Consider the following 12,480-nt stretch of genomic DNA (forward strand, 5'->3'; position numbering starts at 1 on the left):
ACTTGCTGCTGTAGATCCTAGCCCGAAGCTGGCGTGATCTCATGGGAACACACCAGCAAGCTCGTCACAGCACAGCACACAACGCCTCTCCCTTGTTACTCTGTTTGTTCATCCCGCATATTGGGAAGATGCTGCATATGCGCTACCACCCACCCATTAGGCTGGTTGTTTGTCACTTGCTGGTTCCTTGCCATCGAAACTGGTCATTGCCGCACTACATGCTACTACATACTACAACAGGGCCTCTTTACGGATATCAGCCCCCCACCTCCAATCTATCTAGGGAGGAGGCATCGAGTGGTACGAATCTACAACAGCACAGCAGCAGCAGCAGCAGCAGCAGCGGTAGGCACGGGGACAGCTAGACCAGGTAGGGAGATTAATTGCCTACCCAGGCGGACGCGTACGTACGGTGAAAAGCTCGAGCATATTCAGAAAGGGCCATGCAGACCGGCATCGTCTCAATATAACCCAACCTTATTGCTGTATAGGCAATGGGTGGCCTATAAGCCTATGGTTAATACTCGTATCGACAGCAGCCCGGCATCAAAACAACAACAATCACAACACACGACACATTAAAGAAAACGAAGACCAGCACGCTGCACGAGCCGCCTTCGGCCCCGGGCTTCCTGGGCGCGCGATGCTGATGCGCTAGAGGAGAGTTCCCGACCCGCTGCCGCTGCCATCCATCGCATCGGTCAGATCCACGCACCTCCACGCATCTCCACGCACATGGCCCCATCAGCCAAGCCAAATCCGCCTCCCTCCAATCATGGTGCGACTTCCACGGCCCTTCATCCACCTTCTTGGGCCGGAACCTTGTCTTCGCGGTGGACATTGCTGGCGACGCTGGAACGCACCTACCACCCAGCCATTCGCGACAATTGCTCAAAACGGTAAAGCGGTGGCTCACCCGTCGCTCCCCGTGACCCCGTCGTCGCTTCTTCTCCTTGGACCGCCAGCATTAACCATCAAGATCCAACGTCCGCCTCGCCTTGCCTCGCCTCGCCTTGCCTTGCCTTGCCTTGCCTTGCCTTGCCTTGCCTTGCCTTGCCTTGCCTTGCCTTGCCGTACCATTGATCAATTGCCTGCCCGCTGCCCGCTGTGGCTGCCCTGGCAATTAGCCGGAAGCCGCTGCTTGCTTGCTCGAGCTAGCACAGCATATGCCCAGTGTTCTTTTTCATCGTCGGATCCGACTCGGGCTACCTACGGCCAAAGTAAGCATAGATAGAGTTGGCCTGGAATCATCCGTTGACAGCTCGCAGCTTTCTCCCCCGCTCCCTCGCTAGCTCTTTCAGCTCGTTTCGGATGGAACAGGTCCGGCCTTGTTTGCTTGCTCACTTCGGGGCGGCGAACTGGCCTCTGCCTCCATCCAGTCTCCTTTCGTTCATCCGCGAATCAATTGTTCCAGGGGCTCTTCACTGCATGGCCGTTTCTGGTCACAGCTTTGTCTCTTAACGCGATGCGGTGTAGCCGTCAAGTTAACCACCAGAAAACCAGTCCCTACAGTAACTTTCTTTCCAGGAGAGCTGTTTGTCCAACACACACGCGATGACGCAGCCGTTCAAGGTCGCAACGCAATGCAACAATCTAGTTTATTATTAATCCGGTAATCCTCAATGCTACCGACAACCCCTGCAGCGGGCGATCTGAAAATTGAGGAGCCGTTCCAATACGGGCTTTGGCCCAGTCCAGCTCCTTGCATCCAACCAGCACCCAGGTGTGGGAACACAGGCACCAATTCTACGGGCAGTGATTGACACCGCACGCACATCGCCAATCTCGCAGGACAACCCGGAATTACAGGGCCTGTCAGAGTTCCGATTTGCAATCATGAGTTCTGATATGACTGCGTACACGAGTAGGCACAGTTTCCGGGGTCGTCAATCAGTACCTATGTATGGATGTCGCCGTACGGAAGGGGCGATGTGTGATGCAGGCCCTGATTCGCATCTTGCAGTTAAAAGAAACCGAAGGGAAATATACGCCCCATCGTACCAAGGCAACCACCGTGGGCCCCATCACATACAGCTAGCGGATCTGGATCCCTGGCGGCACCGGGCACCGGGCAGCTGTGCTCCCCAAGAACACATCCAAAGCATTAACCATGCCACGGTGCTATGCGACTTGACATGGCCATTCGGGCATGCATCCCCACGGCTGCTTGCGGATGATATGCAGAATTTCATTCCATCCACTACCAGCTGAAAGAAGAAGCTCCCATCCACGAACCAATGGGAACAGCATAGGCGGCGGCACGCATTGTCGAGCGGGGCTGTTCGCTGCTCAAAGGCAAGCACCCGAGATATGTCAGGTCTTCTGGCCCGACAGATCTAATCATATAGATGCGATATAACTGACTACCAAGTGCTGTTGCTTGCAGTGAGTGGCACCATCACGCCAGCCGTCAATAATGTCTTGGGACCGAGCCGTATGCAAAGGTCGTGCGCCGTAGCGAAAAAAGAACTTGTCAGTCGTCTCTTCTATCAAGGGGCGCGGGTTCTAGCCAACCAGATGCCTTAATCCGTCCGAACATGTTACGGATTCAGAAGTTTGGAAACACACCAGCACCAGCCAAGCCAAGCCGCAACCGGTATGACAGCAGACTGCCGCTGCGTCCACTGACCGTGGGAGTCGACGACGACAACAACACCACATCGATCAAAACCGCCAGCCACCCCCTTCTGAAAACGATGGCTTGGGCGGTGGCATCCTAGCTGCAATATGGGATGCAATATGGCGTTAAGATGACGGTACATATCAAGTAAGTAGTCAGCCAGCGGCTTCGGGTTCGGTTAAGCTGGCCGCTCCCCCTTTCGTTCGTTTCTTCCCCCTCTATCCTTTCTTTCTCCTCCTTCCCTTTGCTCGGTAGGAGCGCCGGTCCTTTCGCAACGGCCGCTAGACGGAGCCTAGAGACAGACATGCATCCACATATGCATACCGCAGCCATGCTTCTTTGCAACACCTCGTGATGGAAAACGCCACTCTTTCCTTTTTCTGTCGCATGACATGTGTCTTATTATACCGCATCCGTCCTGGGCACGAATCCGACTCGTCATATTTGATCTCTGGAAGTGGCCGGAGAGATCTGAGGCTGCCGTAGCGTGCATGAAAATATGTACGTCGCGATTCGGGCAGTGGATGCATAATCACGCTGCAGGCCCGGTTCGCCATGGCATCTTCCGTGCAGCCAGCCCGCCAGTCAGTCCAAGTCCAGTCCATGTCGAGCTCACCTGCCCCGGTGCGAATCAGGCCCCAGAAGAGCCTGCCCACCCAGGGTATGCGCATAAGTCCTGTCCCGGTTTTTGTTTAGCAGAGCAAACCCGAAGATTGGACCGAAGCACATCTGTCAGTGCACAGGTAGGTACGTTGGTTCCCCGATCCAGCAGGTCAGGACTAGTCAGGCTGGTCAATGGGTGCACATCGCCTCCGTCACGACGGGGTCCCATGTCGGGTTGATCTCGGCCGTGGCCAGGGACTGACGGCCGCCTCCAGGGTAGGAGGGGGTCTGTGTCTGTTTGTGTGTTCTCCATCAACTACTGCGCCATAACAAGGCAGGCATGCTGTGCGCTTGGGAGGGTAAAGGTGATGCATTCATTAACCTCTGATATTGACCGGTATCGTATCCCTTGCTTGTGCCAGCTAAACAAACGGCCATGTGTCCTTGTGATAATGGTACGCCATGATTCCGGGTGAATTTCCCTAAAATACACGGCTCTTGCGAGCGAAGGGCAAGCCAAGCGGCTGCTTTACTCGACAGTCAGGTCGGCTCTCGCGTGGCGGGTGGGTGAGGGTATAACAGGATAGCCCTGCCTATATCCGAACCGCTTCTTGGTCAAGATTGGCAGCTCGCCGGCTGAACCTAGGCACAAATCATTCTCGCCTTGGAATGGGGAAGGGGGGGGTGTGCAGCAAGCAAGCAGGCAGGTAGTATTGTGTGCATCAGTACAAACAAACGCCTCCCTACGACCTGGCGTGTTCAATCGGCAGTCTTTGTGTGCAGCGCGGAATTGCATACTACGAAATGACTCAGTGACGGGGGAGCACGTCTTCTGTGGCCTCCATCTTGACAGTGACGATATGTGTGCGATGCATGCACGTTCTTTTGGAAACGCAGATTGAGTCGAGTTTTGCCAAGCCTCGATAGACGATCCTGATCAGCCGGCCCTGGTTGGGCGGGGGGGGTTTGTCAAAAACTTCCGGGCAGTCAGTGCTTCTGCCCAGGCCCCAGTGTCAGTTGTCAGTGGCAGTGACAGTGGGCCGACCCTTTTGCTTTCCTCGAGTTGCCAGGCTGCTGCCAGTAGCTATCGCTGATGATGTTGGACCATGATACCACCCTGCTACCAAAGCAACCTGGTATTGTCGGCATGGGCGGCATGGGCAGCATGGGCAGCATGGGCAGCCCACACTGTCCAAATGTACTGTATGGAAACATGTCAAGATCTCCGATAAAGGTCCAAGCGGCGCGGCTGTCAATTGTCAGCGAGTCTTTCTTTATATGTGCGACAAGCATGCCTGCTGCTCCGGGCCTCCACTGTACAAGCCGAAGAAGCCAGGCATCCCAGCACGTCACATTGCCTGCAACGCTGCCTCGTCGAATCGCATCACGGGAAAGGGGGTGGACTGGAGTGGAAAAAGGGGAGACTTGGGCGGTGCCACAGAACCAGAAACGCGTGGGCAGTGGGTAACAAGAAGAATAAAACAGCCCACCGTTCGGTTCGCCGTAGTAATGGACCCTTGTTACTTGCTGAATTGCATTCCTGACTTGTCCAGTTGATCCTATCGCGGGCAGCGGGTTGTCTGTCCTACAGAATGCCTGCCCTGCTCATACATACTTGTAAGTATTCTCGTCCTCGTCCTCGTCCTCGTCCTCGTCCCCACCCTCTCTCCCCACCGCACCGCATCGCGCCGCATCGCGCCGCATCGCGCCGCATCGCGCCGCATCGCACCGTATACTAATAGTAATCGATACATACATATCTGTCGATGTCACCATGCCTATAGCCACCCCCTCCCCTCCCCTTTGGCCTTGCTTGGTCGGCCTTGCCTGGCTGACCTGCCTGGCTGCCCTCCCAAAACCAAGATCAGATCCTCCCGCGTACTGGTATTTGACATGCTGCAGTTGCAGTGGGGAAGGGTTCCCTTCAATGCGACGCTGTTCAGGTTTGCCTCGACCAATGCCGCGAATAAGTTGCCCTATGGGGTTAAGCTTCCTTTTTCTTGGGGCGCACCTTGTCAGGCCGCTCTTCGGGACACGTGTGATGCGAGTCGACTATCTAATGAATCGTCATCACTTTCTTTTTTCCTTGGGCCCGGATTTGTTTCCTTGGGTCGTTTCCTCGTCGGCGATTGGTCTTTTTCTTCTTTCTTTCTCCGCCTTTGCTTTTCTGGGCTTATATTGCGTTCTCGGCGAGCCCTTTTCCATTTTTTCCTTTTTTTCTTCTTTTTTTTTTTCTGTCTATTTCGCGCTTCTGAGTATCTGTCAGATCTCACACTCGCAGCCATTGACAGGAGACAGGACAAGCGAGCGAGTTTCTTTTCTTTTCTTTTTGCTCTTTTGCTCTACACACCCCCCTCCCTGGTAGCTTTGTAGTCGGTAGGTAGGTAGGTAGGTAGGTAGGTAGGTAGGTGCGCGCGCCCCCTCTCCCTCCTCCCTTATTTTTCGTGGCCCGGTATCATGTTGATGACGGACCATGACGCCGTTGAGGCTGTGCGTGCGCCGGAAACCGTCTCACCACAGGACGGGCTGACGTCCCGAGTCAGGCCGGCTGTCACGAAAAGAACCAGCATCTGGCTATCGCGACCACCACTCCCTCTTTCTTTTCTGCATACGTTCGTGGATTGGGTGATAGCTGCTATGTCCTCTCTCTCTCTCTCTCTCTCTCTCCGCTTTGCCTATGCCGTTTATTTTTCATGTGTGTGTGTATCTGTGTCGAAGACGACGACGACTATTTACTTTAGGTAAGTAGGTGCTAGTTCAACCCACTGCTACCAACACTGCCAATCAATCGACTGGCCTTCTTCATCTTTTGTTTCCATGTCCCAATGTGTGGTTGTGGTTGCGGTCGCGGTCGCGGTCTTCTAGAACCGATCTTGCAACGATTGACAATCAAACTGTCAAGATCGGAAATCGGGGCGGGCAGCGGGGAGGGGGAAGGGGGAGGGGGGTGGCAATCGAAAATCAAGGGAGCGAGAGTGGACCGGAACTTGGCATGACCACCACACCTGCTGTCAAAACAGAGGGAAATCAAACGGGACCGTCAGCCGGTTGTCTACGTAGCGCCACGCCCCCCCCCCCTCTCCCGTTCCCCGTCCCCCAAACCCCAACCAGCCGCTGTCTGTCGTCTTCGTCTAGGGGGGCCGTCGCAGCGTCGAGACAAGACAGGGCAGGGCAGGGCAGGGCAGGGCAGGGCAGGGCAGGGCAGGGCAGGGCAGGGCAAAGGTAAGACCAACGGGTTGAAAGACGGGTTGAAGAAGGAACATGGAACAACAACAACAACCAGCAGCAGCAGCAGCAGCAGGCCCTGGATGCGCCATACCTTTACCGAGTAAAGGGTGTCGTCAGTTCTTCAGCAGCTGTCGTCTATCGATGTAGCACCCGCGCAACCATGTGGGCGGGCAACAACTGGAACCTGACACACACGCACACACAGTACATGCATAGATGCATAACAAGCACATTGCATACCTAATCTGTCTAACTAACGAACGAACTACTGCTACCACTACCACTACGACTATACTAACTCCAGTACTACGATGCCTAGATCGCCTTCTCCTGCCATAGCCGGCCTTCTCATTTATGCTGACCTGCCCATCTCCGAGGCTTACTACGAACCAGAACCAGCGAAACGCGGCGCTCCGAGGTTAGCACGGGACTTGCAACTTGACAGTTGCATATGGCCCCCTGAGCGAAGTGCTGGCATTACATAGTAGTAGTAGTAGTAGTCGTAGTAGTAATAGCAGTAGTCCACAGATGCAAGGCAATGTACACACTTCATGCTGCTGTCATCTTCGGGATTATAGAGGGGCCACGATCGACGGCCGGCCTTCATCGTGCAGATATCTATCGCACTATAGAAGGGCTGGACTATTTCGGGGTAGAGGGGGGTGTGTGTGTGTGGCAATAGTATCACTTGCCGCTTTCCCCGTATGTTCTCGCATACTCTTTCTTCCCTGTCCCCTCCCCGTCGCTCTCTATCTGAGCCGAGGTGTGCAAGCACTGTAGGATTCGGGGCTTGTTATGCCAGAGAAGACGAAGACGAAGACGACGGGTAAAAGCGATATGTGACGAACTCGATCTGCCCCCACGTACATGGGTGGTTGATTATTGCATGGGTGCGTATATAACAACAACATGGTACTCGGGACTCCCATACATACTTATGCAGACCCAACCGGCCATTGGATTCATTTATGAGCATTTATTCCCAATGTACATACAGCATGCATCTGGCAGGTAGTCCCGACTGATGATGGCAGTAGGTATCTTGCACCACCACCACCAAGAATAGCTGCTCATCAGGTACTTTGCTTTTTCCTGATCCTCTCGCTCCAATGTCTCTGGCGGTCCCTTGTCGGAGAAGCCCTCTCCTCTTCCTGCGCCTCCTGCGCCTAGCCCGTCTCTTCCCGTCCATCTGTTAAGCTTAAAATTATGGATAATTGCGTGACGGATGACCTCTTTTGCGGTTTGTGGGCTTCGCCACGCCTAGGCCGTGTTTTGGTGTGTCGTGGTGTGTCAGTTCACCTTTGGCAAAACGGGGGAAACGGCCTGGCTGCCGAGCAGACAAACAGGGGTGGTCATTGTGAGAGAACGCTCTTCTGTGACATGACAAGCCAGCCACATTCTCGGGGAGAAGGGGGCCCCGGCGTTTTTTATCTCATTTTATGGGTGGGTTTGGATTGATTCACGGGCACAGTCACCAGTCTCTGCTGTCAGGGATGCCTGGCAACGGAAACGGAAACGGGGTTGGAGATAGCAGGGAGAAAGAAGGCGACCGACTGACATGGCCAAACAAGTCAAGAGCCACCGCATATCTTACATGACTTATGAGTTGTTGCTACTGTTGCCTTTGGCGAGTAAGGGAAGAAGAAAGGAAACAGGCAGGCTCCCTGTAGCCGCATCCCTAACCCATTTCCATATCCAAATGCTTGCCTGCTGTTGATCCGGCTGCGAATGACAAATATGAATAATCGATACAAGGCGTGGGCCATGGTCCTCGCACCCGCGCAATGCCATATGTCGTACGTATACGCATTATATCACACATAGGATGAACTCCATCGTGCCCGCGCATGGCTCGGGGGAGCAGCTTGTTCCCAGGAGATGCGGGAATCATAACATCGGTTCCCTGGCCTTTCTACGCACGTAAATAGCTTGGCTGTTTGGTTGACTTGTCTGGTATTGGCTCCCGACATCTCAAATCACTCAAATCAAAGCTGCCATCCAAAGCCCTAACACTAACAGTCCGCCGTCGACGCCGCCTCCTGCCTTTTGCATGACAGGTCCTGCCGGGGATGTTGATGGTATGCCGCTGGCTATGAGTGTAGGAAGATAGACAAGCATCCCTTGACCAATCTCATCGCTCGACCGAACGATAATCTTCATCGTCCCTTCTCTTTCCCCCAGGGTACTCGTACTCCGTACTACTATAGTCGACTAAACCCCTTCGACATCTGCTTGATGCGGCTTCTCGGGACGAGGCCCGAAACATATCCAGTCCCAAACTTTAAACGTGACATCGAGCTGAGTGATTAGAAGAAGAAGGAGAAGAAGAAGCAGACTAGCAGGTCCCCTAAACAAAACACATGTCAAGACCAGATGAATCGTCACGCCCCGGCCGCTAGATCGACTGTTTTCGGCAAAGGTTGCGTCGTTGGGTCCCCTTCGTGGAGGAACGGGGTAAGAGATGATGCAGGTACCTGACAAATGCTAGAGTGTTATTCCCGCCATGGCCCTGCCCTTTTCAGTGCGGCCTTTTTAGGGACCTGACCTTGCCTATTCAAACATTCGTCTGACATGACATCCGTCAGTCAAAACTTTGCCTCCTCTTGCTAGCTCGCTCGAGTCAGCAGACACCCACCAACAAGCTTTGCTTTACTCTCTGGCCCATTCTGTCCCCTCTTTCACCGCGCACTTCGTAACATTTTGAAAAGGTTCCTCCCTCGCCCGCCCGTCGAGACCCCCTTCTTCTGCTGCGTATCACCTGAAGATCCCGGAGGATCGTCAGACAAATAAGATGGCGCCTTACCCACTCCCGCCGCTGCAGCCTTCTGCTGATAGGCTGCGTCGCTCGGCAGATGTTCGTGGTCCGCGTCGATCACATCGTAGTCGTCGGCAGTAAAGTGAGCATCCCGGCTCTTCTCGGGGTAGCTCGGCAAACCATGCCTGGCATCCCCGTTGCCAGGCGATCCTGTCCCACCGCCGGCCTCCTGCATCTTCTCCAAGCCTCTCGAGAGATGCTCGACCATGGGCGCTTTCCGGTCCCAGTTCTCGACCGGTCCATTCTCTTGTGCCGCCAGTCCGAGATCAAGGGCCTTCCTGTACAGAGAGGGTAACCGTCTCTCAAACTCGTCCTCCAGATCCTTCTGGTGTTGTGCCATGGCGTCCATCCGCTCGACCTTGACAGCGGGTACCAGCTCTGTAGATGCAGCTCGATCGTCGTCCTTGACCAGCCTCAACCAGTCACTGTAGTCTTGTTCGTTATCCTTCTGTGAATATGTGTCAGCTTCGACTTCGTCCGGATCCGGGCCAGTGAATGAACAAACCTGCTTCTCCATTGACCGTTCGCTCAAGCTCTCTAAATACTTGGCAGCCTCGGCGCTCATCCTGGAGCCCCCAATGTGTTTGTCGAAGGAGGCTGAGAACTCGCGATAGTGCCCCTTTGGTATGAAGCCGTGCCCACTCCAGCCCTGTGCCTTGAAACGTTGAATGAGAGCGTCCGCGGTGGGACATTCCCAGGCGAATTCAATGTGTCTGTCATAAAAGACGACACACCTGAACTCTGACCATCGGCGGAAAGTGTCTCGACTGCCATCATCGGCAATCGCGTGCTCAATCATATCAAAGCTTGCTTGCTGAACGAATGAGGCGGGTGCGCGGAAGTTGATGGCCCCGTGAATGTGCGACCTTTGGTATTCTGTCGGGGCCCGGAGGTCGACTATGAGCATCTGGTTCGGCAACAGGGTATCGAGCAGCTGATTCAGATGTCCAGGTAGTATCATATGAACGCCATCGCTTGTCTGGGTCTTTGGTTGGCTATCTATGCTTAGACTCTGTAATCTTACAGCGACCTGCTGTTGCTCACGGCGGTGATAGAACCAAATCTGTACCATAATTAGTAGACATCAGCGTACGCGCCATCGTGCTGTGCTTACATCGATATCTGTAGTCTCGATGCCCAAGTTCGACGCCAAGAACTCCTTAACGGCGACCGTTGGAGCTGGGTCGTCTTGGAAGTAATTCTCCAAGCGACTCTCTATATGAGGAGCGAGGGGCGGGCGATCAGGGATATTGTCAGCTGACGTTATGCACGTTCTTCGTGAGCTACGAGCTTGGTTGAGTATCATGGTCCTCGAAATGGCGTCATTTGAGGTTCTTGCCGGTGCTGTGGAATGCCTCCCTGGAGGGCCGAAGGGGCTGGGCCGCCACTCGTTGCGGAGAGAACTTGGGGATGTCGGTGGGCTTGTTTGGAATCTTGAGCCCCCGGAGAACGAAGTTGGAGCTCTGGTGAACGCAACAGTCCCAGCATCTTGTGGATTTGGCCCGACAATACCTTGTAATACCTCATTGCCTTGATTGTGAGCCCCGGTCATCATCGTGGTCCCTGAAAAGATCGAGCCGGATTCTGTCTCCGAGCCCGGCACTCGTACGTCTGTCTCGACACTTTGAGGCACACCTTCCTTGGGGATTGCCAGATTATTGGACCGTATGAACGCGATGAAGTTCGTCGCTTGGTTTTCTGGTAGAAGGTCCCACACCATCACCGGCAAGGACAACAACATGAGCGTGGAATGGCTTTTGAAGACCCCTTGCACCTTGACATACTTGGCAATCGCTGGGAACGCCGCAAGCCAACTCTCCCAGGCATTTATGTCTAAGCTCTGGTTGTCTTCGAGGGCGAGTGAGATCATGACGTGGGGGACATCCTCCGTAGGTTCTGTCGGCACGAGCTCCGGCGGGCCGCCGGATCTCCCGGTGGGTGTCGGGACATCTCCCTCGGGCTCATGCGGGGGCGAGGGTGGTCGCATATCTTCACCGAGCATACGTGACATCTCAATGCTGGGAGCTTTGTGGTTCGAAGTCATCATGAAGTGGACCGGTGTCGACCGGGCTTCGAAGTGCTTTCCGTTTAACATGATAGGCCGAGGATGCTTTAGCCGCGCAAGCACCTCCGCATGTAGCATAGCTGCCGAGTAAGTCCTGTGCTTCCACTCTTGCAGAACCTCGATCAAGGCGTTGGTGAAGCTATATCTCCCTGGATCTGGAGCAATAGCATCCCAGCTACTGGCTGATATCGTCTCGGTAGTGCTGTTCCCATTGGGGAATGTTGCACTTGCAGCCCCAGCACAGCAGTCCAGTAAGATGAGGACGTCCGAGAGCGACCGCTCTAGCAGCGTCTGGATAGCAGACCATCTATCGGCCGGTTAGCGGCTAGGCAAAGCGGTTTGAAGACTTGAACGTACTGTAGCCACGGCGAATCCGGGTTTCGAGCTCTATTCCGCGAAAGGAGGTGAGTAAGCGGCCCAGAAGGTAAAGGGGTTCTTCCAGATAGACTTACGCACACCACGTGCTCTGCCGCGAGTCATCTATCCGAGCATGGCCACCGTAGTATATAATAAACAAGGTGTCAGTAGACTCGTGCTCTTTGATCATGGATCCTACCCTCATCATAAGTTCCAGATGGGAGTTGTCGGACGGGATCGCAAACGTGTCCGTATCGAAGCTGTAGTCTTCGCGGAGGCACTGCTCGAGGTCTTCGAGTTCAGGCAAAACGAATAAGTCGTCGGATCTCCAGTGGAGAAGAAGCGCCTGCACCTTCTTGTACCTCTGGGACCTGCCGCGGTTCGGGAATGCTCGCGCAGCAGACTGGGGGTTGGTTTATCGTCAGCACTGTACAAGGCAGGATAGTGCAGGAGCAGGTAAGCACGCACATCCTCGAGCGATTTGGCAAAGTCGGACAGGTGCTTGACGTGATAGCTGACGCGACTGATGTCGTGCGTCGCCGACGGCGTCTGGTCGTCTCCAACACTTGAGCCATACTGAGTAGAGGTGAGTGGAGCTGAGCGATTCCGACGTTGAATACTATGCATGACTTCACCACGTACGGCAGAATCCCCGCTACTCATGCTATTTCCATCCGTAGGCCTCCTAGTCCTCAGAGTCACATATGGTTGCTGGTCGCCCATGGTGGCGGTCAACCGGAAGCGAGCCGAACAGATGAAGCAATGTAGGTATTGTATGCAGCCTTCAGAGAC

The 12,480-nt window shown here is 54.4% G+C and overlaps 1 protein-coding gene across 1 annotated transcript; it reads right to left on the minus strand.

Moving 5' to 3' along the window:
- Positions 1-9,129: 9,129 nt before the first annotated feature.
- Positions 9,130-12,411, minus strand: PG986_013251 (uncharacterized protein; the record flags this gene model as incomplete). The annotated part of the gene is made up of 5 exons (XM_066849473.1): positions 9,130-10,329; positions 10,381-11,638; positions 11,689-11,718; positions 11,784-12,091; positions 12,157-12,411. 5 exons carry the CDS (start codon positions 12,409-12,411, stop codon positions 9,130-9,132), a joined length of 3,051 nt encoding a protein of 1,016 aa, XP_066693616.1.
- Between the last annotated feature and the right edge of the window lie 69 nt (positions 12,412-12,480).

Source organism: Apiospora aurea (assembly GCF_038362705.1).
Source record: "Apiospora aurea strain CBS 24483 chromosome Unknown utg000009l_segment0_segment0, whole genome shotgun sequence".
NCBI classification, from domain to species: Eukaryota; Fungi; Ascomycota; class Sordariomycetes; order Amphisphaeriales; family Apiosporaceae; genus Apiospora; species Apiospora aurea.